Source organism: Thalassophryne amazonica, chromosome 7 (genome assembly GCF_902500255.1).
Source record: "Thalassophryne amazonica chromosome 7, fThaAma1.1, whole genome shotgun sequence".
Classification (NCBI taxonomy): Eukaryota; Metazoa; Chordata; class Actinopteri; order Batrachoidiformes; family Batrachoididae; genus Thalassophryne; species Thalassophryne amazonica.
In genome coordinates this window covers 34,692,331-34,717,337 of record NC_047109.1, presented here as the reverse complement: position 1 = coordinate 34,717,337, position 25,007 = coordinate 34,692,331, and the positions used below count along the sequence as shown (strand labels likewise).

Below are 25,007 nucleotides of genomic sequence, written 5' to 3'. Positions count from 1 at the left end.
ATAAATGTTCATTCACATTTCTCCCCACTCCCAGCATCTTAAACAAGGAACATCTATGACATGAAATAGGTGTTGATAAGGGTTAGTTGGGTTGCATGTCATTTATTTTAGAGATGCACAATATTTTATTTTTGCAGATATTCAATATGCTATCGATATTCGATATGATATTTCAAAGTCATTCTGCCTAATAACAATGTAGATACTGAAATATAATAACTGTCTTCACTGAAGAAAACCAAGTCTCTCCTGTACTAGAATCGAACTCCATTGTATTTAAAAATAAACAAGTTTTTCTAGTTTGACATAAAAATCACACACACACACACACACACACACACACACACACACACACACACACACACACACACACACACACACACACACACACACACACACACACACACACACACACACACACACACACACACACACACACACACACACACACACACACACACACACACACCTCATGAAAATTCATAGTCCAATGAAGGGTCACAGGGGGCTGGAGCCTATCCCACCAGTCATAGAGCGCAAGGCGGGGTATACCCTGGACAGGATGCCAATTTGTCACAGGGCCACATATAGACACCCACACACACACCTACGGACAATTTAAAAGTTTCACCAAGCAAGAATGGGAAAGAATTCTACCTACAAAGCTTTAACAATTAGTGTCCTCAGTTCCCAAAGTCTTACTGAGTGTTGTTAGAAGGAAAGGTGATGTAACACAGTGGTAAACATACCACTGTCCCATCTTTTTTGAAATGTGTTGCAGACATCCATTTAAAAATCAGCAAATATTTGCACAAAAACAAAAAAGTCTATCATTTTGAACATTAAATATCTTGTCTTTGTGGTGTAGTCAATTGAATATAGGTTGAATAGGATTTGCAAATCATTGCATTCCGTTTTTATTTACATTTCACACAATGTCCCACCTTCATTTGAACTGGGGTTCTACATTCTATGTTAATCTGCGCCATTACTTTCGAATGAAAGCTCAGAAGCTTTGTTATTGGATGTAGCAGCATTCATTTCACTCTGTTGGCCACTGGGATGTTTCTGCCTTTCCTAAAATGTGCGTCACACACCAAGAAATGATGAGAAATGCAGAGTTTGATGTTTTCCGGAAATGCACCTGATGACTTGCCAAGCAAGAGGACTAATTAGCAGTAAAATACATAAGCGACCGCTAATGATAACCGCATGTGCACAGATAGATTTACAATCATGGATACTTTGTGTTGCGACCTGGGATGTTAAATAACATTTGAAATGTCTTTTAAAAAAGGAGACAGAAAAAAAAAAAAAAATCACATAAGCCCCCCAAGCGCTGGTTGAAACGCAGTGTAGAGGTTCAAATCACAGCATAGGGGTCCCCTATGCTCAACTGCACTGGTGAGAACCCTTTAGTGCTTGTTCCTTTGATGTTGCTTTTTTCACAAGGTATTGGCCATGTTGTTATTTTAATTTGATAAATATTTCAGTAAAACTTCAAGCATGTGAGAGACAAATAAATAAAAAATGCTTAAAATGCCACGGGGTCAAGGGGGTCCTGGTTGGGGGTGTCTGGAGAGAGAAGCCCCCCAGAAGGGTTTTAGCTATGCAAATGCTCCCCAGAACTATTTTCTGAAGATTGGGGGATGGAGGCAGCTGTTTATCCAATTCTTTACAAGCTGGACAAACTCTGTCTTAATATGCTAGCAACTTCTGTGCTGTGTGAGAGGGTCTTCTCCAAAACTGGAGAGAACAACAGACTCAAGCCTAACACCATTGAAATGATCTTGTTTTAAAATAAAAACCTTTGAAGCCCCCAAATCCCCTTTCTTTTTGTGCAACTATAGTCATAAGAGTCCCTAGTTGCACAAGCATTCCACAATTTATATCTCTATTACATACAGTATTTTATGATGGCACAATCACATTATAACACAAGTATATTATTAATGTCTTTAAAGGAAAATATAGTCAAAAATTTCAAGATGCACATAGAATTTTTATTATTTAATATACATAACAGTACCTGACTGTTTCCTTGTTCCATGTAAGTGCTATGTTAAAGACTGGCCAGCAGATGTCACCACATTTAATTGCATCAAAAGCTTCAAAACACTGAACCATTTCAACACAATTGTTTCATATTGATTCAGTGGTTCAAAACGCTTGGAGTCTCCATCACGAATGTTGTTGTTGTTCATTCAGCTGCTCCCGGTTTTGTTCGGGGTCGCTACAGCGGATACAGCCAGATCCGCATTGGTAATCAGCACAAGTTTTACGCCGGATGCCCTTCCTGACACAACTCCAGTTTTACCCGGAGAAACACACACAACCGCTGGAGTTCCAAAGAAGTCTCCCATCCAAGTACTAACCAGATCCTGCTCTGCTTAGCTTCTGAGATCTGGCGGGATCAGGCTGACACAGAGCAGACCAGCTGCACAGTCTCCGTCATGAATAATTAGCAAAAAATAAATATATCAGTCACTGACCAGTAATTACCATCGCATGTGCACAAATCTCTATGTATTGAGTTGAAGAAATAACTCACTGACATGTTTTGTAAAAGACATGAAAGGCATGCAGTGTAAAATTTGCCAAATCAAAAGCAGAAAACAAGTCAAATTTCTATACCAAATCAGTCAAAGACCAGATGAACAATGACGGTTAGCAGTACTTTTGCTGAACGTGGTGCTGGTGGAAACTGTGCTGCTGTTAAGCAAAGAAAACAAGAGGTGGAGATCGTGTCTGGAGAAAGTGGGACAGGAGCAAATTTAGAATTGTGGAAATAAGACTGAACTTTGAATGGTGGAAGCATGACTGGTCAAGGGAGAGAGCTAGCTCGCATGGAAAGAAGAAAAACAGATGTACTGTGTGTAAGATAGCAAATGGACTAAAAGTCAGGCCAACAAACATCTTTAATGAAGAGGCCATTGTAAGTTATATACATGTAATTGACAAATATGATGCATTAAAAAAAGAACAACAAAAGGCCAATTATGTCTCTTGAAGATGTCACATGGAAATTATTTTCCTTCATGTACGTCTTGATAAGGTATGCTACCATTGTGTGAAGTTTTACTGTATCGACTAACTGGCTGAGGAGTTGTTCTGCCAAGACTCATGGACTGATGGATTACTGCAAACCTCCAAACTGGAATGTGAAAAATACACGTGGCAGTAATTGCATAAATTCTGAAATGTAGTTCTGATGGCCCAATTGCAAAAGTTCTTAACAGACATGGGGCCAAATACAAAAGTATTTGTATTTGAAAATACTTAAATACGTTTTTCGGAGTATTTGTATTTTCTGATTTTGAATTCAAAGTATTTGTATTTTAAATACATCGCCGATCCCAAGTATTTACAAATACTTTTACAAATACTTTTCAAACTTGGGTATCTCTGTGACACCGTGTTGAGACACACCAGAAAACGATAAGCTCTGCGTTATTGTGCTTGAGATACAATAATACAATATGCTGAGGCGAGAAGATATGACATTTTATTATTGTTTTGTGATATGGTGGATACAAAAGGATGCAATATTAATGGAAACAGAATATATATTGTGATAGTTTGATTATTGCCTGAAATATTATAATAGTGAATTTGTGATAAAACATTCCATCCTTTACTTATCAATAGTATTTGGTCATGCTATTTTCACAATAAATTGTCACCGGTTTATCAGTTTTTGTGTTGATTTGTTGTTTATAGCTCATAGAAAGTATTTGTATTTGAAAAAGTAGAAAGTATTTGTATTTGGAATTTGAAAATCTAAAGTATCTGTATTTGTATTTAAATACAATGAAAAGTATTTGACCCCATGTCTGGTTCTTAAATCACAAAGTGTTTGAAACACAGCTTTAGGATTCTGCCAAGTCGCATGACTTCAACAGAAGATTTCATTTTTTTTCTTCTTTCAAGACAGTCTATGACATGAACTGGGAGACCACAGGGTCAGTTGTTAGCTATAGCTGTCCACAAAGTTAAAACTACAAGATGCCAAGACTTACTTACAGGAGATTTAGTCCTAATTGTTCGATCCTGATTTATCATTGAAATAATAATCCATAATTACAATGAAATAGCAAGAATTGTAAGACATAATTATGAGACAAATAATAAAATGCATATTCATAATTACCTCAAAGCTGGACTGATAAATCAGCCTTCCATGAATATATTGGTATCTGCATTATTGTTGCCAATATGAAAACTTATTTTACTGAATAAACAACTGGGGAAGAACACTGCCTGTACGAAGTTGTGCCATTATGTAGTTTGTCAAGCAAAGGGCAATCTGACGACTACAGATTACAATGCTGATTAGCATGGCTGGGACACAATCACCTTTGGTTACACTCGCGATAAGAGAGAGACAAAACCACCATTAATTTTCAAGCAGAGTGGACATTTCACAGCAACAAGAGAAAAGTGGTCGCTACGCCACCAGCTAGGTGGGGCAAAAATAGACAAGAAGTCTGTTTTATGCAACTGCCAAGTGATGTGACACGGTGACTGCCAAGCTAAGTAAAGGCAGCATAATGTACATTGAATGATTGTTAGTTATATTTATAGTTATTTATCATAAAGTTCACACTTCATACCTCAATTACATTTCTTTATTATAAGGGTTTCATGAAATGTTAAACAAAAGTTGACATTTTATATAAATTAGTGTAAAATTTCACAGATGAGATGAACACTGAATAGCAGCACCGCATACAATCAACGATTTAAAATATGTAGAGTGAGGTGTTATGAGAAGCCATCACCAAGCAAAAATCAAAACTTAAAATGGACAAAGTATTGAAGGTGGTCTGGTGCGACATGTTGCAACACATAAAAACAAAAACAATGCGTTCCCCCCTACCCCTAAAAAACAAACAAAAACAAAACATAACATGCTGCACAGTAAATTCATCCCAACACAAATGACAAGAGATGTAATGCAATTCATAAACGTAAAATTCATAAAGTCTATTTTAAACTCTGTCTCATAGTAGCTAACAGCAGCGCTTGCAACTGCTCTCAGATTAAAGCTATTGTATGTATGAAAAAAAAAAAACAGAACTTGTACCAAACCGTGATGTCTACACCAAGGTGTGAACCACATGAATCCTGTTCCTTTTCTTTTTCTACTGAAGACTCTCCATCCTCCTGTCGTTTACCCTTCAGACTCATACAGTGAGAAGTCACTGGGAATGCCGACTCAGATTGTGTTTATCTTCGAGAAGACATGCCTGTGCTCTATGTCAGCAGGTACCTCAGTGGATAAAGAGCAGGCCAGCCAATACGTAGACCTGGATTCAAATCCTGCTCATGACACCTGTCTGGAGCTCGTCTTTTCTTGCAAATACTCATTTATAAAATAATAATCACATTATATGCTATACCTTTAACTGTGATATTATGACCCAAACCTGAGGGCAAGCTCACCTGTCCATGAAGATTTACAGGAATATAAAGTGTCGTATAGGTTAATTATACAACACCCTTTGTACCTTAATTTAAAAAAAAACTGATTTGAAAATCATAATTATGAGATGCTGTCATATATGGATATTAAATCATAATTTCGATATATCTCATAAATGTCACTTTGTCGTGTAATTAATATTGAGCATCATGTGGACTGCACATCATAATTACGGAAAAAAAAAACTATTGCCTTTCAAATGGCAGTGAAACGTTATGAAACGGACAACCAAACCCAAAGAAGTGATCAGTAGGCCTTATCCAAACTAATACAAAACGTTTTATAAATTGCACTTCTTCGGCAATAAAAATGACGAAGCAGCGGTTGGACACGACACCCCCGACGGCTAATAACAAAGCTAGAGGAGCTAACGCTACCTAGCACATAAATACCGTTTTGTTTTGTTTTTTACCTGGGGCTATTAGCCAGTTAGCATACTCACCAGTTTCCGAATCTTGGGCTCCATGGTTACATTTTAACTTTGTTTTTTTTAGAGCTCGCATTCACACTAGCTAACTTGCTGACAGGTGGCGATTAACAATTAAAAAATAAACATATAAACAATCACTGCAGCGGACAGCTAACAGACAAACACACCTAGCTTAGCGCTAAAGCGAGCTCTGCCGTAATCCAGATGCGCAAACGTCAGTCAGCTGCAAAGGCCGACAGGGAAACTCATTCCTCCATGCATGCCATCATCTAATCACAAAATATAGTGTGTTCTACTCTCGGTCATGAGCAGAAAATACTGTCAGCTAATAATGTAGCACATTTGGGTTTTTTTTTTGTTTTTTGCCTTAGCTGTCCAGCTGGAAGCCGGTGCTTATTACTAACACAAAGCCTCGTCACGTCTCACGGCTGCCATCTAGTGTTGATGAAAAATAAACATCTGGACGTCAAAGCGAGGATACTTTTTTCACATGGTAGGAAATAAATTAGACACAAATAAAAATGTTTTTACTCACAAAGCCAAACATTCCAGCTTCGTGAAATATCCTTCAAACAAGATAAATGTAATTATTTTGATTAAGGACAATTATTTTGATTAAGGACATGTAGTTCAAATAGGGGGGGGGGGGGGAATACAAATGGAATCATACAATTAAAAAAAAAAAAAAAAGCCCCCTTACAGAAGAAAAATAAAAAATAAAAAATCAGTCTCAGCACTAAGTTGCTGCTCCTCCTCGTGCTTTCCCGCAGTGAAGTTAGTTTTACGTTGGCCATTCGACAGATATTCGACAAACATTCGCTCCGGTTTACCCTCTTCTTTATTGCGGGTAAACGTCCTCTTCGCTCCAGTTAAACCTCTTCTTTGCTCCGGCGACAGAGTGACTCTGAGCAAGCCACTCCAACATTTCAAGTGCGCCCGTATTGCAGACGTTACAGTAAACAAGCGGCGACAGTAGACGGCTACTTCGAGTACCAACTTCCTGTTTTCAAAATAAAAAGGTGGAATATTCAAACCAGAGATAGTGTTTAAAGCTATTGAGAAGCTGTTGAGCGAAAATGCTAATGTTTACATTTAAAATTAATTAAAAAAATAAATAAATAAACCGATTTAAAATGCAAAAACATGAGTAGAGAAGCTTGAATCTTCGACTGGACTGGGTTGCTTGACGTGAGGACGTTTTGCTTCAAATCACAGAAGCTTCCACAGCTAAAATTCTTGCTCTGGTAGTCTGACTTCTGTCTTGACTCTTGTAGAGAAGAATAAACAGAAGCCAACAAAAGCTGGAGTTTTTAACCTAACCAGACCCCTCCTACTGAGAGGCCGACTGCTATAGGCTAGTGACTAAACAATAGCTCTAATTAGCACCTATTGTGCTCTAGTTAGCACCCTCCTAATGACAGGGCAGCTGTCCCTCCTAATGATGGGACGGAAGCCTCTCCTGATGGCTCCCTTGACGACTCTGCTGATGACGTGAATGACTCATTACCATGAACAAAAGACTGAAACTGCTTTGACCTGAGTACCCCATTGTAAACAGGGGACAAAGCGTGTCTGAGACCCGCCCCCTGGTTAAAGCTGGGTTTCAACTGTTTCACAAAGAATGCTTCCTTGACCCCTCTCTCAAACCATTTCTTCTCTCTGGCTAAGATTTTAACTTCCTTGTCCTCAAACGTGTGGTTAATGTCTTTCAGGTGGAGATGAACTGCAGACTGAGGTCCACTGGTGCCCTCTCTGCGGTGCTGGTATAGCCTTTTGTTTAAAGGTTGCTTAGTCTCACCTATGTAGTGTTTGTTACAGTTTTCCTGACATCTGATAGAATACACTGCATTACTCTGTTTGTAACTAGGGATCCTGTCCTTAGGGTGAACTAATTTCTGTCTCAAGGTGTTAACCGGTTTAAAGTAAACTGGGATTTTGTGCTGTCTGAAGATCCTCTGTAGTTTTTCCCCTACTCCTGCTAAATAAGGGAGAGACACTCCTCTTCTTGTCTCCGTCTCCTGTCTATCTGGTCCCTTTGTTTTCTGGGACTTCTGCACTTTGTCCAGGGACCATCGTGGGTACCCACATACTGTGAGGGCTTTCCGGACACGTTGTTCTTTAGCCCTTCCCTCTGCAGTTGTGGGCACCTGTAGGGCTCTGTGTTGTGAGTCACACTCCTCCTCTGGGTCAGGACTGTGTTCACTCCATCTTGTGTTGGACAGGAAGTGGTTTTGAGTGGCACAAATAATTTGTGCGGCACCTTATTGTTTTGTTGTACAAAATGCCTGAATTTTATTGTAAATAGTTGTATGTAATTTTGTTTTCTACATTTGTACATATATATTTTCTTAAAAAATTACAAGTTATATTTGCATTCTCAGTTATATAGTTTATGCTTTTGTGTGAATTTAGGTTTACTGTGTTAATACAGTATGTAAAAATGAAAGAAAAACTGTAAAGTCACACAGGTGAGATTGTGCTGAAAAACTGATACAAAACAAGGCAAAGAAGAGTTTAAGGTAAATTATGAAGATAAAACCAAAAGTAGTCCAAAAAAAGGCCAATTATAGCCTGGAGTTGTGGGCTGGCAAGTTGTAACAGTTTGGCGCAGCTTGGGGGTGGGGGGGTGTTAAACCCCCTACCCAAGATCCATCAGTGATTTTAAATTGTATCGCAACGTTTAGAACAATCTTTGGTGCTCGTATTTGTAGGAACATGCACACCAAGGTTCACCTTCATCAGTTCAGTGCTTTCTGAGAAGGTATTTACACATGACGACAAAGGACAGACAACCCATGGCAGAAGGCCACCGGACCTTTGGTCCAGGTGAGCTAAACATCACTCAGAAATTCTGATAATTACTTTACCCCGCATCACCCTATGAAACAAATCCTGTCTGAGGACATTTAGCCACCATACCAGCGCCAATTATTTCATATCATAAACAAATTTATGTCAAGCAGGAAAAAAAAAAAAAAAAAAAAAAAAATGGAGCCTGGACTCAGAAATACTGTCCACCCACTGCTGCACTTTAAGGATGTCTGCAAAAAGGATTTCAAAGCTGAACCCAGACACCCATGGGGAACCCCACATAAGAGACTGCAGGAAGTGGGGAAGCATGGTGACCAGAGTACACAAAGAAGTGGCTTTCATGGAAAAAGACTTGCCATTCAAGCATACTGCTGCCGATGTTCTAACAAAAGAGATTCATAGGATGTAAACCCATGGTTAAGTAACTGACGGAGGCCTTATTCAAAGATCCTCCGTGATCAATCTGTGTATTGTATTGAGGACCAGTTTTGGCATGTTCCAAAGGATCAGCATTTCACTGGTTGTTGGAGCTCAGATGTTTCAGTCACAATTACAAAGCAAGTCCTGAGACCATCACAGAGGGGAAACAGACAGGGTATCGTAGTCTGACCAGTTTTATTAATACAGCAACAGCAGTCAAATATAAAACTGCATTTGTCACAAAACAAAAACCCAAAGCTCCTGATGAAGCAAAAGTCTGGATTTTCGAGTGGTGGATGGTGTTACGCGAGAATCCACTGGGAATCTTTTTTTTTTTTTCTTTTTTTTTACTACTTTAGCAGCATAACACACGTAAGTAGTTGTAATCATCACAGATGTTTATTAACAGGGTGCAACATCATTAATAAAAAATAAACAATTTAAAAAAATACATTTCAAAGTCTTGGAATAAGCCAGAGTCACAGACTGAACAACCCCCCCCCGCTAAAAATCGGTCCGCCCTGCCTTCACTGCGCATCTGTCATTTCTGAGCATTACCAGCCAATTTTTAGGGGGGCGTTTTAAGCAGAAAACGAGGCAATAATCGGTGAGTCCTTACTGATGCTCTGAAAGGATGTAGGCATCGTAGCACGTCTTGCTGCTGTGTGCTCTGATCACTTCCCCCGTCTTTTATGATGAAATGAAGTTGAATTGATGTGGAAATGATTGTTGTACAAAAGCTTCAGATATCTGTCGCTGAAATGGATGATGACTGCAGTGCAGTTTTTAATGAAATGATGCTGCTGAGCTCTGAAATGAAGCGTGCGCAGTGAAGCCAGGTCGGGCCGATTTTTAGGGGGGACCATTTGGTCAGTGACTCCTTGGACAAAGCAAAGGATGAGATCAGAATGAGAGCGAGAAATAAGGATAGAAGCTTCCCTAAGCAGAGGAAGAAGGCAGAATTACAGCAGCAAAATTGTGGCATTCAATTCACCCTAAACCCCAAATGTATGCAGATGTAACATGCACCACAGTAATCCTCCAAAAGTAAAATTACACTGCACACCAGCAGCTCCTTTCCATTAAAAGCAACAGGCACAGAAAGCAGTCAAAAGTAACTGACATTTTTTTTTATTTTGGGGGGGGGGGGGGGGGGGGCTGTATCACTGGAGAGACAATTGCTGTCTGAAAGGCACCTGGTGTCCAATATGATCTTCCTAATAATATATAATATGATCCTTTAAGATTAAACATACGTATTTCAAGTGGTGTTTTTACAATTTTTTTTTGTTGTTTTGTGGTCTCTAAAGAGTGGTGATTGTGGTTGTGGGAACGGAACTTCAGACTATATTTCACGTCTCCTTTCTGCCGTCATTCTCAACCCTCTGTTTTTTTAAAAAAAAAATTGAATTCATGCTTGTATGACTACTTTCGCGTCATTTTAGTCTTTCTGCTCAACTTCCTGAGGTTTAGAAAAGTTATTTCTTTTAATGTTCTAACTGAGACAAACCCATCATGAGGTGTGAACAGCAATCTTTCCTGAGACCAGAGTCATGGGTGTACTGGACAGCCCAGGGCCAAAAATGGGAAAAATCCTCTCATCAAACGTATCAGTCAGTGTAACCAGGTGCTTCGCCGTTCCACTGTCCCAAAATGACACCTCGCCCTTATCAATATTTAACTTGACGCGAATCATTTCAGGACGCTGCTGCACTACTAGCTCTGTACGGTCATTTGTCAAAGCGGTGTACACTCCTTTGCTTAGTCCTATGGCCCACACGCCACGGTTTGGACAAACTGTAAATTTTTTTTTACGGGGCACTGACTCTTTGCACACTCCCACAATCCACTTGGGGTTATCACCAACCATGATGTCCCATCTGTGTTTTCCAAAGGTGTAACCTTCAACACCCAGGACAAAGACACAGGGATGAAAGCGTTCGGGGTTATCAGGTACAGTCACCCGCTCTGAGCTTTCCTTCATCACCGTCAGGTCAGCGTTCAAGGACAGGAAAGGAGAGGCGGTGTTCTGATTCAGCACCACTGGATCTGCACACACAGGACACATCTGTATCACATACCTTCAAACATTTGTTGATCACACTCAGAGACACCAAAGTATATTTTTCTGTTAAATAACAGATCATAGGTTCAATCCCTGACTACTCCTGAGGGCCGTATCTTGAGGCTATACAGGGCCTGGTCTAAAGAACATAACATAAGTGGATTTGCAGCAAGTCCAACTCCACAGTGTTATTTATACTGTGTATTATATGAGTGTGCAGGGCGGATAGTGGGTCCATGTCATCATGGTCATGTTTTGGGCAGAACATGAAATAAAACAGAATGCTATCCATCACTCCCTTTAAGATGCAAGTCTGCTGGTGTCTGCTGCACTTTTCTCCAGGACCCAGTTTTATGAAGCAGCACTAAAGGAGATGGACAGATTCACGCTTTGTACTCAAACTCAGTCAAAGACTGAAAGTGGTGGTGTGCTATGGGGACAGAATAGGCAAATTAGTCCCATCTTACTCTAGTCCAAAGGTTGCAAATTCAGACCACCCGTTTGAGGTGGTTTAAGGTAGTTAGCTGTGATCCAAAGCCAAGATGGCAGCAGATTTTGTGCTTCAAAACATAGATGGGAGGCGACGTTTACATCACGAGAGGGTACTGAACCCTCTCGACATGTTTACTTGTTGGGCAATCCGATAATCTGATAACTAACCTGCTGTATATAAAATAACAGAGATGACATCTGCAGAGAAACACTTGAAATGATATTAAAAAAATGGAAATATTAAAGCTATTTTCTCACATACACACAATTCTGTGCACAAAACATGCACGCCACATTGAAAAAGGTGGCAGGAACTAGAGTTGTCATGGAAACGCTTTGCTCACTGGAATGAGAGCTTCAATCTTGATGTTAAAATTTACTGGCTGCCACTGCAGTGCTGAGGAGGCGAGTGCTGGCTACATTATTTAACTAGTCACTGGGTTAATGTCACGGACGTAGTAATGCAAGAAATTGAATGTTTGTGGTTTGGTGTCTGTTTTGGGTTTCTAAGGTTGAGGCAAGAGTGATCTACGTGCTTACGGCTGAGAACTTGTTTATTTGAATGTGGACTTGTTCCTCTATATTAGCAGTTGTCTGCTTGTCTAATGGCACACAGCGTTAGCTGAACGAAGGAAAAAAGTCACAAATCAGCAAATGGCAGCCAAACAGACAGAAACCCGATGTAGCGAGGGAGAACTTTAATCCCTGCAAATGCCTGATACATTAGAGGGAAATGGTTCACAGGAGATTCCACACTGAGACGTCTGCAGCTCCTTCAACAGAAAGATGACAACGCTTCACTCGGATTCAAACCACGGCACTGCGGTGAAATATTTCTGTGCAGCCTGACAGATTATGGCGTGTTTCTGTTCATCATAGTGTGTAATTATCATCTGTAATGTGTTTTTGCATCAAAGCACATGTTGTTACACATGTTAATGGCGCATTATCAGCAGGCAGCGGTGGGACCTGTTCTGCTAATCAGCTCGCAGCTCATTAACAAAGCTAAATTTTCCATAAGTGGATTCGCTTTTTAGCTCACTTTACAAACAACTAGCAAACCGATTTGCTTCCACTAAATTAAGTTTTGATGACTTTTATGTCAGCAGACATTTTTTAAAAATAAAATTTAACAGCAAAAATGTTTGTCGAATGACATTTTTCCTGTTGGAGCTTATACACAAATCAATAAGCAAAGTCAACAACACGCGAAGACAAGAAGGATCACGTCAAGAACATGGAAGAACAGGAGGCCGTGGCAGAGTGAATGCATTTATTAAAATTAACTTACATAAATAATTTCCTTTTCTGGTCTATGGCTCAATCACTTTCTGCTGCCACAAGACTGCAATGCACGGGCCCTGCACCTGACCACACCTCATTGTAAGACCCAATATACCCATCCATGGGTGCAAATAAGCTAATATTCTTAATATTTTTTGTTTAATATTTTCTATATAGTGATTAAACACTTTGCAAAATGGAGACTACTTCTTAATTTGTTGACTTAATTAGGACACCTCGCTCATCATCAGATCTTGGCATGCTAGCCCATTCTGGGAACCTCCATGTTTATGCTACAGCATATTAATATTTCATCTCTTTTCTGGGTTTTCTGGGTTCTACGCCCCCCCCCCCCCCAACGCTAATAGTCTGAATTTATAGAAGTTAGCAGGACCTTCACCGAAATGTTGTAGCAGTTTAGCGTTATTACAGTTAATGGCCCAGTCACACGGCACTTAACGAAGGGCAATGAAGCCCAAACAAAACAAGATATATGGACTTTCGTTGGCATCGTTTAACCTTCACGTAGCTTCATTCCTGATGCTGGCGCTTCGTTAGGATTTTTAAACTGTTGAAAAATTTGAACGAAGGGCAACGAAAACCTCAATTCATCCGTGTTTCATCTTGCTGTCATTCTTGACATTTTTTTTTTAAATCGTTTGTTTAGTTTTTGTAATGTTATTGTTTAGTTTGACTTCGTTTGACCGGCTGAATGTTTTCACACAGTGCAGAAGCTGCTTTGTGAGTGCTGCTGCTGTGTTCATGTACCATCGGAAATTACAGGGCAAACTCAGCCTGTTTGCTTGGATTTTTTTTTTTTTTTTTATCTGGGTGGGAGGTCAGCTTCACTGGCCTCAGGCACCTTTTACAGGGAAGAATTAATCTTTTGTGTGGATAAAATTATTTTGCCACAAGCAACTGCTGAATCTGAAACAACAAAAAAGTTATGTAATTTCTGATGGTACTTGAACACAGCAGCAGCGAGAGCAGCAGCTCCTGCGTGTACTTATTTTTTTTTATTAAATATAACAATATGAGTGTAGGAATAACAATCCAGCCCTTCTGTACATGTGGCAATAGGTAGATACTCACTGCTTGGGACTCTGGCGAGGGCGGACGCATCTCCTCCTCTCTCCTCTATCTCTGCTCCAACTTTCAAAGTCCCTACTTCACCGGTCTGTGAATTCTTCAAACTATATTGGATTAACCATGGAATTGATCAGCTGGTCTCCGAACACTATTGACACCATTTTTCTCAACATGAATATAGGAGCCGGGGGACCATGCGGCCTATGTTCTCGACGCCTGAGAGAAATGGCGCATCGCATACTTGGCACCACTCTCTGTGGAGGACATCAAAGATTTATTAATATTTGGTTTTATTGTAGGAGGGCTGGTACTTATGGGTTTATGTGCTGCCCTGACCTACCGGATAATTGGCAAGATGGGTGCCACCAGAACCACGACCCCTCACCTGTTCGTCATAATTAATCAGTTGGGCAAGGCGATACATTCTCAGACTGCGTTAACCCTTGAACTCAGACGCAAGTTGGATACCATCTCAGAGCAAATGCACGTCATGCAAAGGAAAATGTCGGAGACCAGAGAATATTCATAAATTGGATCTGGTTGTTCATAAAAGCTGCAAATGTGTTTTCACTGCTCAACCATAAACATGGCAGGCTTATCAGCCTCTGAAGGGCAAAATGCCCCGTTGTTTTCCTCCAGAATAATTTCTACGGACTTAGTGAACCATTTGGCTGCCTTGTTATCTTTCTGCAACTCCAGCACACACTGACAGAAACTTAATTCATTTGTCACTCGCACTTGGACAGTGACTGATACACATGCTCCCACCCCCCACCCCCTCCTTCGTGTTTATGTCCCCATCCCCCACCGCATCCCATCCCGGCCCCCGCTCACACCACGCACTTCCCCCTCCGGGGTAGCAATGCAGCTTTAGCTGCTGCAGCTCCCTGTTCTCCCCAAGCTGGCTGCGCGACCACGTATTGCTGCGGCCCCCCCACACTCACATTTCCTCAATTCAGATAACGAACTGTTTCAAAGTTTAGTGTGCATAAACAGTCAAGTGTATATGTGCGGTTGTTTTAATTCTGATGTGTGCCATTATTATGTTCAATGAGTAATAATTGTGGATTAATTGCTGTATATTTGTCTGAGGAAATTGGGCGTGAAATGAATTGCCTTTTTAGGGATCAATAAAGTTGTCTGAAGTTTGATAATTCAAATGATTATATAAAGAGCTGTTCTGGAAGGCAGAATTCACGTTGTGGATCAGCTGCAGCTGGTGGAAATAACCGCATGTGAGTCAATGCACGTTCACAGGGACTGATCAATTTACTGCTCTGATATATTCAATCATCTTTATTCCCAGTTTTGACAGTTTTCCGTTATTTTTTTGTTTTATTTTTAAATGGAGCAAGACGTAGTGCACAGTGTGTCATCAGACAGTGAGGATTCTGATGATGAAGGAGATGATCCCTCTTTTGTTCTGGATTAGGAACCAGAGTAGGTGGGTCCACCGACGTGCGCACAGATCTCCCCACAGCTTCTGTTTGCAGTTTCTCCATGACTCAGACGCTATGAACTCTGTCCCAGCGCCGAGTCCTGGAACTCAGAGATGCAGACACACACTGCTCCAGCTGTGGCTTCCAGGCGCGTTTCGTTTAAAGCACTGAGATCATTGGCTTCGGTTTTGTTTAGTTCCTCTTTCGTCCATTTTGCGCTCTTGCTTCGCAGGCTATTCGGTGATAAAGCTGTTTCGTCCACCCTTACTCAACGAATTATGACTTTTTTTTTTTTTTTTTTTTTACTTTTTTCCCTTCGTTCAGGAATCGTTGTGTGCCGTGTGACTGGGTCATGACTTTTCAGTTAGCGGATTAATGGTTCTCAAAGCTAACATTTAGGTTGACTGTGACCACCACAGTCAGAAGTCTATTTTCATTCCAAACCCCTTTGAAATCTTTGTAAGGCTATCTGAATACTGCATTGTGTAACTGACAAAAATTCGATGCTGCAACAGGTTGTGTAGAGATAAGCCCACGCTGAATGTGAACAGTGGGAGTGAAAACCACAACTGTGCCGCCTGTCCAACGTGCTGCACTGTGCAATGTAGTAGTTTGAAGATAGGGCCCTCAGTGCTTAAATTTTGGCCCAAACATTACACAGCAAAATAAAAACTCAGTCTTGTGCACCTTCCAAAGTCAAACCACAGAGGAACACTACCGTACCCACACTGAAAAACACTATGTGGGTGATACGGTCGCAATCCAATTCCTTCTCACTTCTAAAGGTTATATACTTCATATGTAATATCAGTAGTTTGCAGAGCTTCTCTGCTGAAGGCTGTTAGAGTTCACTCACTGTATTGTATATGGGCCTGCATGTTCTTCCAGATTTTGAAGCTCAAAGCACCAACATGCCTGCCCATGTTCAAAAGAGAGCCTTCAGGGAGACAAGGGTCTTCATGAGTCCAATGGGCTCTGCACAAACACAACAAGTAACAAAGTTCACATTGCTACATTTACAAATGGATGACACAAATCACCAGCATTAAATAATAATTATTATTAACAAATTACATTTGACAAATAAAATATGTACGCAATTTCCACAGAAATTATTCAAAAATATTTGGACATTTACAAAGTTTTCTTTTTATATATATTGTGTTGATGAAAAATAATGGACATGAGCTCAAAGTGTAGACTTTCAGCAAGGTTTATCCAAAGAAAGGAACAGCACATATACGTAAAGGCGCGCTGACACTTGCACGACTTTGATATGCACGCACTTGCATGACCTGTATAGTGCAAGAGAGTAAACTCGTCTTTAACGGGTGCAGACTGAATGTGAGAGTTGGCACGTGTAACTGCGCAAAGAGACTTTTGACATGTTCAAAAATAAATAAATACATTTTTCATGCATAAATGTCGTGCAACGTTGCGCGATATGCTCGCCAACACGACATGCAGCTCATCAAGTGGAATAAGGAAGAAGTTAACAGAGCGAGTGGTTGCGTCAGTGGATCGCATCAAAGCGCAGCTCATCTGAACGACTATAAGGAGATGTTAAATCTATCAATCTAATATGCATATGTCACGGACATGAATGAGCGAAGCTTGTCAGCATCTCATCATGTCATTTAGGTCCTTCAGACTTTATTTTGAGTATAAGATATTTAGGTGTACCTTAGTAAACACTAGTATAGTTCCACCTTAGATTTGGAATGTATAACAGAAGATATACCTTAATGAATTGTCATATCAGTATGATATACGATATGACTGAATTGACACAAAGGGCAGCAACAGTGAAAATTAAACATTCTTAAACAAAACAGGAATAATACCACACTCATTTTGCACTCATCATAATGTTAGGATACTGTGCCCTCCAAAAGTGTTGGAACACCAGGAAGAAAATTTTAGATGTGCACCAGGCTGGGAAGAGTGAATCTACAATAGTCAAGCAGGTTGGTGTGAATAAATCAACTGTGGTAGCAATTGTAAGAAAATGGAAGACATACAAGACCACTGATAATCTCCCTCGATCTGGGGCTCCACGCAAGATGTCATCCCGTGGGGTCAAAATGATCATGAGAACGGTGAACAAAAATCCCAGAACTACACGGAGGGACCTGATGAATGACCTGCAGAGAGCTGGGACCAAAGTAACAAAGGCTACACACAACACAAAGAGACTCAAATCCTGCAGTGCCAGGCGTGTCCCCCTGCTTAAGTCAGTACATGTCCAGGCCCATCTGAAGTTCGCCAGAGAGCATATGGATGATTCAGAAGAGGATTGGGAGAATTTCATGTGGTCAGATGAAACAAAAATAGAACTTTTTGGTAAAAACTCAACTAGTCATGTTTGGAGGAAGAAGAATGCTGAGTTGCATTCCAAGAACACCATATCTACTGTGAAGCATGGGGGTGGAAACATCATGCTTCGGGGCTGTTTTTTCTGCAAAATGGACAGGACGACTGATCCGTGTTAATGGAAGAATGAACGTGGCCATGTATCATGAGATTTTAAGCCAAAACCTCCTTACATCAGTGAGAGCATTAAAGATGCAACGTGGCTGGGTCTTCCAGCATGACAATGATCCCAAACACACCGCTCAGGCAACAAAGGAGTGGCTCTGTAAAAAGCATTTCAAGGTCCTGGAGTGGCCAAGCCAGTCTCCAGACCTCCAACCCATAGACAATTTGTGGAGGGAGTTGAAATTCCATGATGCCCAGCGACAGCCCCAAAACATCACTGCTCTAGAGGAGATCTGCATGGAGGAATGGGCCAAAATACCAGCTACAGTGTGTGCAAACCTGGTGAAGACTTACAGGGAAAGTTTGACCTCTGTCATTGACAACAAAGATTATGTTACAAAGTATTGAGCTGAACTTTTGTTATTGACCAAATACTTATTTTCCACCATAATTTACAAATAAATTCTTTGAATATCCTACAATGTGATTTCCTGGATTTTTTTTTCCTCATTTTGTCTCTCATAGTTGAAGTGTACCTATGATGAAAATTACAGACCTCTCTCATCTTTCTAAGTAGGCAAACTTGCACAATCAGGGGCTGACTAAATACTTTTTGGCCCCAATGTATCAACAACCTTATGAGCTAGACTTCAAGTGTGTGTTTGTTGTCAACTAATTCTACAACCCCTGGCAAAAATTATGGAATCACCGGCCTCGGAGGATGTTCATTCAGTTGTTTAATTTTGTAGAAAAAAGCAGATCACAGACATGACACAAAACTAAAGTCATTTCAAATGGCAACTTTCTGGCTTTAAGAAACACTATAAGAAATCAAGAAAAAATGGACTCACTCAATTCTGAGGAATAAATTATGGAATCACCCTGTACGTTTTCATCCCCAAAACTAACACCTGCATCAAATCAGATGTGCTCCTTAGTCTGCGTCTAAAAAGGAGTGATCACACCTTGGAGAGCTGTTGCACCAAGTGGACTGACATGAATCATGGCTCCAACACGAGAGATGTCAATTGAAACAAAGGAGAGGATTATCAAACTCTTAAAAGAGGGTAAATCATCACGCAATGGTGCAAAAGATGTTGGTTGTTCACAGTCAGCTGTGTCTAAACTCTGGACCAAATACAAACAACATGGGAAGGTTGTTAAAGGCAAACATACTGGTAGACCAAGGAAGACATCAAAGCGTCAAGACAGAAAGCTTAAAGCAATATGTCTCAAAAATTGAAAATGCACAACAAAACACATGACGAATGAATGGGAGGAAACTGGAGTCAACGTCTGTGACCGAACTGTAAGAAACCGCCTAAAGGAAATGGGATTTACATACAGAAAAGCTAAACGAAAGCCATCATTAAGACCTAAACAGAAAAAAACAAGGTTACAATGGGCTAAGGAAAAGCAATCGTGGACTGTGGATGACTGGATGAAAGTCATATTCAGTGATGAATCGCGAATCTGCATTGGGCAAAGTGATGATGCTGGAACTTTTGTTTGGTGCTGTTCCAATGAGATTTATAAAGATGACTGCCTGAAGAGAACATGTAAATTTCCACAGTCATTGATGATATGGGGCTGCATGTCAGGTAAAGGCACTGGGGAGATGGCTGTCATTACATCATCAATAAATGCACAAGTTTACGTTGATATTTTGGACACTTTTCTTATCCCATCAATTGAAAGGATGTTTGGGGATGATGAAATCATTTTTCAAGATGATAATGCATCTTGCCATAGAGCAAAAACTGTGAAAACATTCCTTGCAAAAAGACACATAGGGTCAATGTCATGGCCTGCAAATAGTCCGGATCTTAATCCAATTGAAAATCTTTGGTGGAAGTTGAAGAAAATGGTCCATGACAAGACTCCGATCTGCAAAGCTGATCTGTCAACAGCAATCAGAGAAAGTTGGAGCCAGATTGATGAAGAGTACTGTTTGTCACTCATTAAGTCCATGCCTCAGAGACTGCAAGCTGTTATAAAAGCCAGAGGTGGTACAACAAAATACTAGTGATGTGTTGGAGCGTTCTTTTGTTTTTCATGATTCCATAATTTTTTCCTCAGAATTGAGTGATTCCATATTTTTTTTCCCTCTGCTTGGTCTAAAAAAGTAACCGTTACTGACTGCCACAATTTTTTTTCCTGATTTCTTATAGTGTTTCTTAAAGCCAGAAAGTTGCCATTTGAAATGACTTTAGTTTTGTGTCACGTCTGTGATCTGCTTTTTTTCTACTAAATTAAACAATTGAATAAACATCCTCCGAGGCCGGTGATTCCACAATTTTTGCCAGGGGTTGTATTAAACAAACCTGGTTTATGTTAACGTTAAGTATCCTACAAAAAACAAAACAATCTGAGTTACTGGTAAATACAATGAACAAAAATATAAATGCAATACTTTTGTTTTTGCTCTTATTTTGTATGATCTGAACTCAAAGATCTAAAACATTTTCTGTAACCACAAAAGACCTATTTCTCTCAAATGTTCACAAATCTGTCTAAATCTGTGTTAGTGAACACTTCTTTGCAGAGATAATCCATCGCACCTCACAGGTATGGGATATATTATATTAGTTGAAGACCCCTGGTCTAGTGGTTAAGCGTTGGGCTGAAGACCAGAGGATCCTCGGTTCAAACCCCAGCCTGACTGGAAAATCACTAAGGGTCCTTGGGAAAGGTCTTCAATCCCCTCGTTGCTTTCAATGTGTAGTGAGCACCTTGCATGGCAGCACCCTGACATCGATGTGTGTCTGTGTGAATATAAGGCATATTGGTAAAGCGCTTCGAGTGTCTGATGCAGATGGAAAAGTGTTATATAAATGCAGTCCATTTACCAGCCACCCAGACAACTGTTGCAACAATTGGTTTGCAGAACCAAAGAATTTCTGCACAAACTGCCACAAACCCTCTCAGGGAAGCTCATCTGCATGCTCGTTGTCCTCATCGGGGTCTCGACCTGACTGCAGTTCGTCAACTGGGAAAAAGCTCACAGGCAAATGTTGGGCACACAAGATATTGACTGGTTATCTGACACCCCCCCCCCCCCCCCGGCTCACCCAATACAGCAAAACTGCACATTTTAGAGTGCCTTTTTATTGTGGCCAGCCTAAGGCACACCTGTGCAATAATCACGCTGTCTAATCAGCATCATGATATGCCACACCTGTGAAGTGGAATGGAGTATCTCAGCAAAGGAAAAGTGCTCATTAACACAGATTTACACATTTGTGAACAATATTTGAGATAACTAGTTCTTTTGTGTGTATATAGAAAATGTTTTAGATCTTTGAGTTCAACTCATGAAAAATGGGAGCAAAAACAAGTGTTCTGTTTATATTTTTGTTCAGTCTATGTGGAAAGTGAAGGACAAACAGATAGATACTCAAAGACAAACCCACAGCCTGTGCAGACAGAAAAATAAAACCTGGTGAACTCTGCTTGTCTCATGCAGAGTCACGATCTCGTATTTATTTGTACAAGACACAGATAACACACATATCTGTGTAAAGAAAGAAGGAGGGGGAGGCTTAGTGAGCGTCACTCTGAGGGTGCTGGACTTTGGGTGTTAAGTTGTTGTCTGGGTGTCTTGGTGGCTTCCCTCACTAAACTCTTTCCAGGATGCTCACTTAACCTCTTAAACCCTAGAGTCCCCAAATTTGGGGACTTGCCCTGTTTTGAAACATTTGAACACTCATAACTAACCAATGCTGACACCAACATACACTTATTATACATCAAAATGTCAAGCAAAGTCTCCTCTACAAAAGTATCCACTTCAGTCACATATCAACTAACCACAGCTGAAACACCAATCAAATAAAGACATAAAATCGGAATTCATTTTTTGGGAAAGAAAACAAAACCTTTACACAACATTGCAGAAGTAGATGCATTTCACCTTCATTTCCTTCCTTAATATGCATCTACAACATATTTCAAACAAGTTGAGATGGGGGAAATTTGTTCTTAGTATAAGGATTAAATCACCATTTTGCAGCCAGTTTTCTTGAGACAAGTCAGGGGATGCATGCAGGTCAGTGAATACTGGACTTCATTTACTTCTGAATATTGGCCGTCATACACACAGAGAGGGAGGGAGGGAGGGAGGGAGGGAGAGAGGGGGAGAGGGAGAGAGAGAGAGAGAGAGAGAGAGAGAATCCAGAAAGTATTGACAGCACTGCATTTTTCCCACATTTTATATTACATCCTTATTCCAAAATGGATAAAATTCTTTCAAACTCAAAGCCCCATATTGACAATGTGAAAATTTTTTTTTTTTTTTTTTTTTTTTGTGCAAATTTCTTAAAAAACAAAAAAACAAAACAACTTAGAAATCACATGTACAAAAGTATTCACAGCCTTTGCCATGAAGCTCAAAACTGAGCTCAGGTGCATCCTGTTTCCACTGAGTGGAAGTGGTAAATACTTTCCAGATGCATTGCACATATTCGGCCTCGGAGGCTTTTGTTTTGGAAGCATGTGTATTATTTGACTTTTTTTTCCACAGCATGTCCATCCATGTTGACCTCAGGGTTGTAACGAAGGGACTGCAGCAGGCACAAATGCATACAAACGGTTTTTGTTTCATGAAAACTGTAGCACATACAAAAAAATGTAGTTTGCGTGCAAAGTGCTGACCAAGCTGTCTATTTTAATACTGAACAAAGCAACAGAGAGAATGCTTCCTTAGTTCTCATAAACACGAATTAGAAAGAAGTTCTAATATGAACACTTAACTGTCTATTTTACAAAAAGCTGTAAACAAAAATGGGCAAGTGCCCCCTGAAATCCAATTGAAGTATGTCCTTTAATGCATCATATGCTTTTTCTAAAAATAAATAAATAAATAAATACAGAATAAATAATTACGTTCCTTTCCGATAAAACCATCACATACACTAGGTGCAGCACTCAGAATTCTGGTCTATCTAGGTGTCAAAAGTGTTCCATTTCATGTTGTTACAATGCCTGTAAATTATTATTGCAATCTTTGGTGATCTGGAGGTCCAACAGCATATCAGTTCATGTGGCTGAGGGGTCACCAGAGGTGTTGACTAGTTTCATTCCAAGGTTGGTAAACCATCGTTATGTTGATCTCCTATGTATCACACTTTAGTTTTAATTTCTGTGTCAAATGGAGCCTCATACCCATAGTATTCAGTCGTAATATGCTTTATGAATGTTGCAGTCTACATCTATGGTCACTGCACAAGTTGAAGCCAAGCACAGAGTCATGGCACTTGACAGGCAAGATGCTGCCCCTGGTACTCTTCAGCAACAAGGTTCCAGCTGATGACAGCTGTGCACTTGGCATCTTGTAGCACAAGCCCGTTCTTCCTATGCCTGCCCCACTGCTGTGCTTTGGTACTGGCTTTGGCAAGCCCAACTTTCCAGTCCTTTCACCAACCACTACGTTGGCTGACCTCAAATTTTAACTGTCAGTCTGCATTTTGAGTTCCACAACAAGCTGCTTGCAACAAGACTATTTGGACTTTGTGTACATGTAGAATTCACTAAAAGTGACATTTAAACAATGAGTGCACATTGTAATTGTTTCATTGCATTAATGGGATACTTACGTTCTTTTCAAGCACTGGAAGGTCTAAAAAGGAAAAGAATACTTGCAGTTAGATTAATGCTATTTAAAACAACTTAAACATGAGCGTTAAACCAAGGTGTTGTCTGAAAAGTGATAACACACTGTTCCAGTGAGGGGTGAGGAAAGAGCTTCCGTACCCGCAGCAGAGGTAAATCCTCATTTCCCATTTCTTTCTTCACTGTCTCAGTGAGCTTCTTTAACTCTCCAATCTCCTTGTTGGTGCGGTCAATCAGCTCCTTTATGGCTGCAGTCTTCTGCTCTTCCTCAGCAGAAAGTGCTTGTAGGCGAAGAGATTCCTCCTCATTGAGCACCTGACGGAGCCTCTCAAACTCTGCCTTGATCTGGTTTTCCGCCTGTGTAGCTTGGCACTGCGTTGAACCAGAAAGGAAAGCAAGTCTGTAACTGACTGCCTTAGAGGACATTCTGTAAGCACACTGTGTGCAAATTTAGTCCAAATCAGACACTACTGTAGGAGTAGCAGTGTTTTCATTAAATTTCTTAGGTAGCCATGGATTGTGACATTTGACCTTGAGCCACCTGGTTCCCCAGGTCCACCTGGGGAACACTGTGAACACATTTGATTCAAATCACACCATAATTGCTGGAGAAGAAGCCTTTTTTTTATTAAAGCCCCAATCACACAGAAGGTGCATGCATGGAGTGTTAGCAACAATCAGACTGTCTCTAAATTTATTGACCAACTCTTCAGCACATGAGAACTACAGGTTAATATTTGTATGTCATGGTGACTTGCTTTTAAGGTGATAACTGCATTAAATTTGATGCAGTTGCAGTAAAAAAAAAAAAAAAAAGAGAGAAGAAATACAGCTGCTGAAAGCTCCTGCAGCCTGTTAAAAAAACAAAAACAAAAAAAAAAACAGCTTCATAGAATGACTGTAGCTGTATGTGCATACAGCCTGTTGCTCTGCAATAGACAGCAGGCTTGGTACACTCCAACCACAGAAACAATCTCTCAAAAATGAAAGGAGTTGAGGATTAAGTGTCTACAAGTCTCTACAGGATTGAGCTTGGTGAATAGAGTGCCATGCTGGCTCAATTTCAGCAGCTCCAGAAAATACTGAATGTTCCTGACTTTTCCAAGCATCTGCTAGGCAGGACCACTGACCTAAAAGAACATGGACCAGAGGTATTTATGCTGAAAGGGTTAAAAAGAAAATTATTACTCCCTCACCAGACAATGCAAACATCTACATATTTTTAAAAATAATTTGAGGTTATAAGCTTTGCTGCATTGGTTTTGTATTTTCTGCTTTTCATGATTTCAAATTTTATTTATAATTTTGTTATGTTTATTTTGTTATTCACAGATGCACTTCAAATTGCAGTTTAATATCGCAAAGTATTTTATATTAAAATATTATGTAACGCATCTGACACCT

General features: G+C 40.1%; 2 protein-coding genes across 5 annotated transcripts in view; both read right to left on the bottom strand.

Annotated features, from left to right (window-relative positions):
- The window catches only part of megf8 (multiple EGF-like-domains 8), a 122,690-nt gene extending 116,425 nt beyond the window's left edge, over positions 1–6,265 (bottom strand). For 2 of the 3 annotated variants that reach the window (XM_034173997.1, XM_034173998.1), the window contains exon 1: positions 5,928–6,265. In XM_034173997.1, the coding sequence (XP_034029888.1) occupies positions 5,928–5,951 (24 nt within the window). In that variant the 5' untranslated portion in view covers positions 5,952–6,265. The remainder of the gene's footprint in view (positions 1–5,927) is intronic. The other variant, XM_034173999.1, reaches the window with a different exon arrangement.
- A 3,062-nt stretch (positions 6,266–9,327) lies between these two features.
- Positions 9,328–25,007, bottom strand: part of trim35-28 (tripartite motif containing 35-28) — a 42,770-nt gene continuing 27,090 nt past the window's right edge. For both annotated transcript variants that reach the window (XM_034174002.1, XM_034174001.1), the window contains 4 exons: positions 23,745–23,975; positions 23,588–23,610; positions 16,372–16,490; positions 9,328–11,195 (listed from right to left, as the gene is read on the bottom strand). In XM_034174002.1, coding sequence (XP_034029893.1) covers positions 10,660–11,195; positions 16,372–16,490; positions 23,588–23,610; positions 23,745–23,975 — 909 coding nt within the window. In that variant the 3' untranslated portion in view covers positions 9,328–10,659. The remainder of the gene's footprint in view (positions 11,196–16,371; positions 16,491–23,587; positions 23,611–23,744; positions 23,976–25,007) is intronic.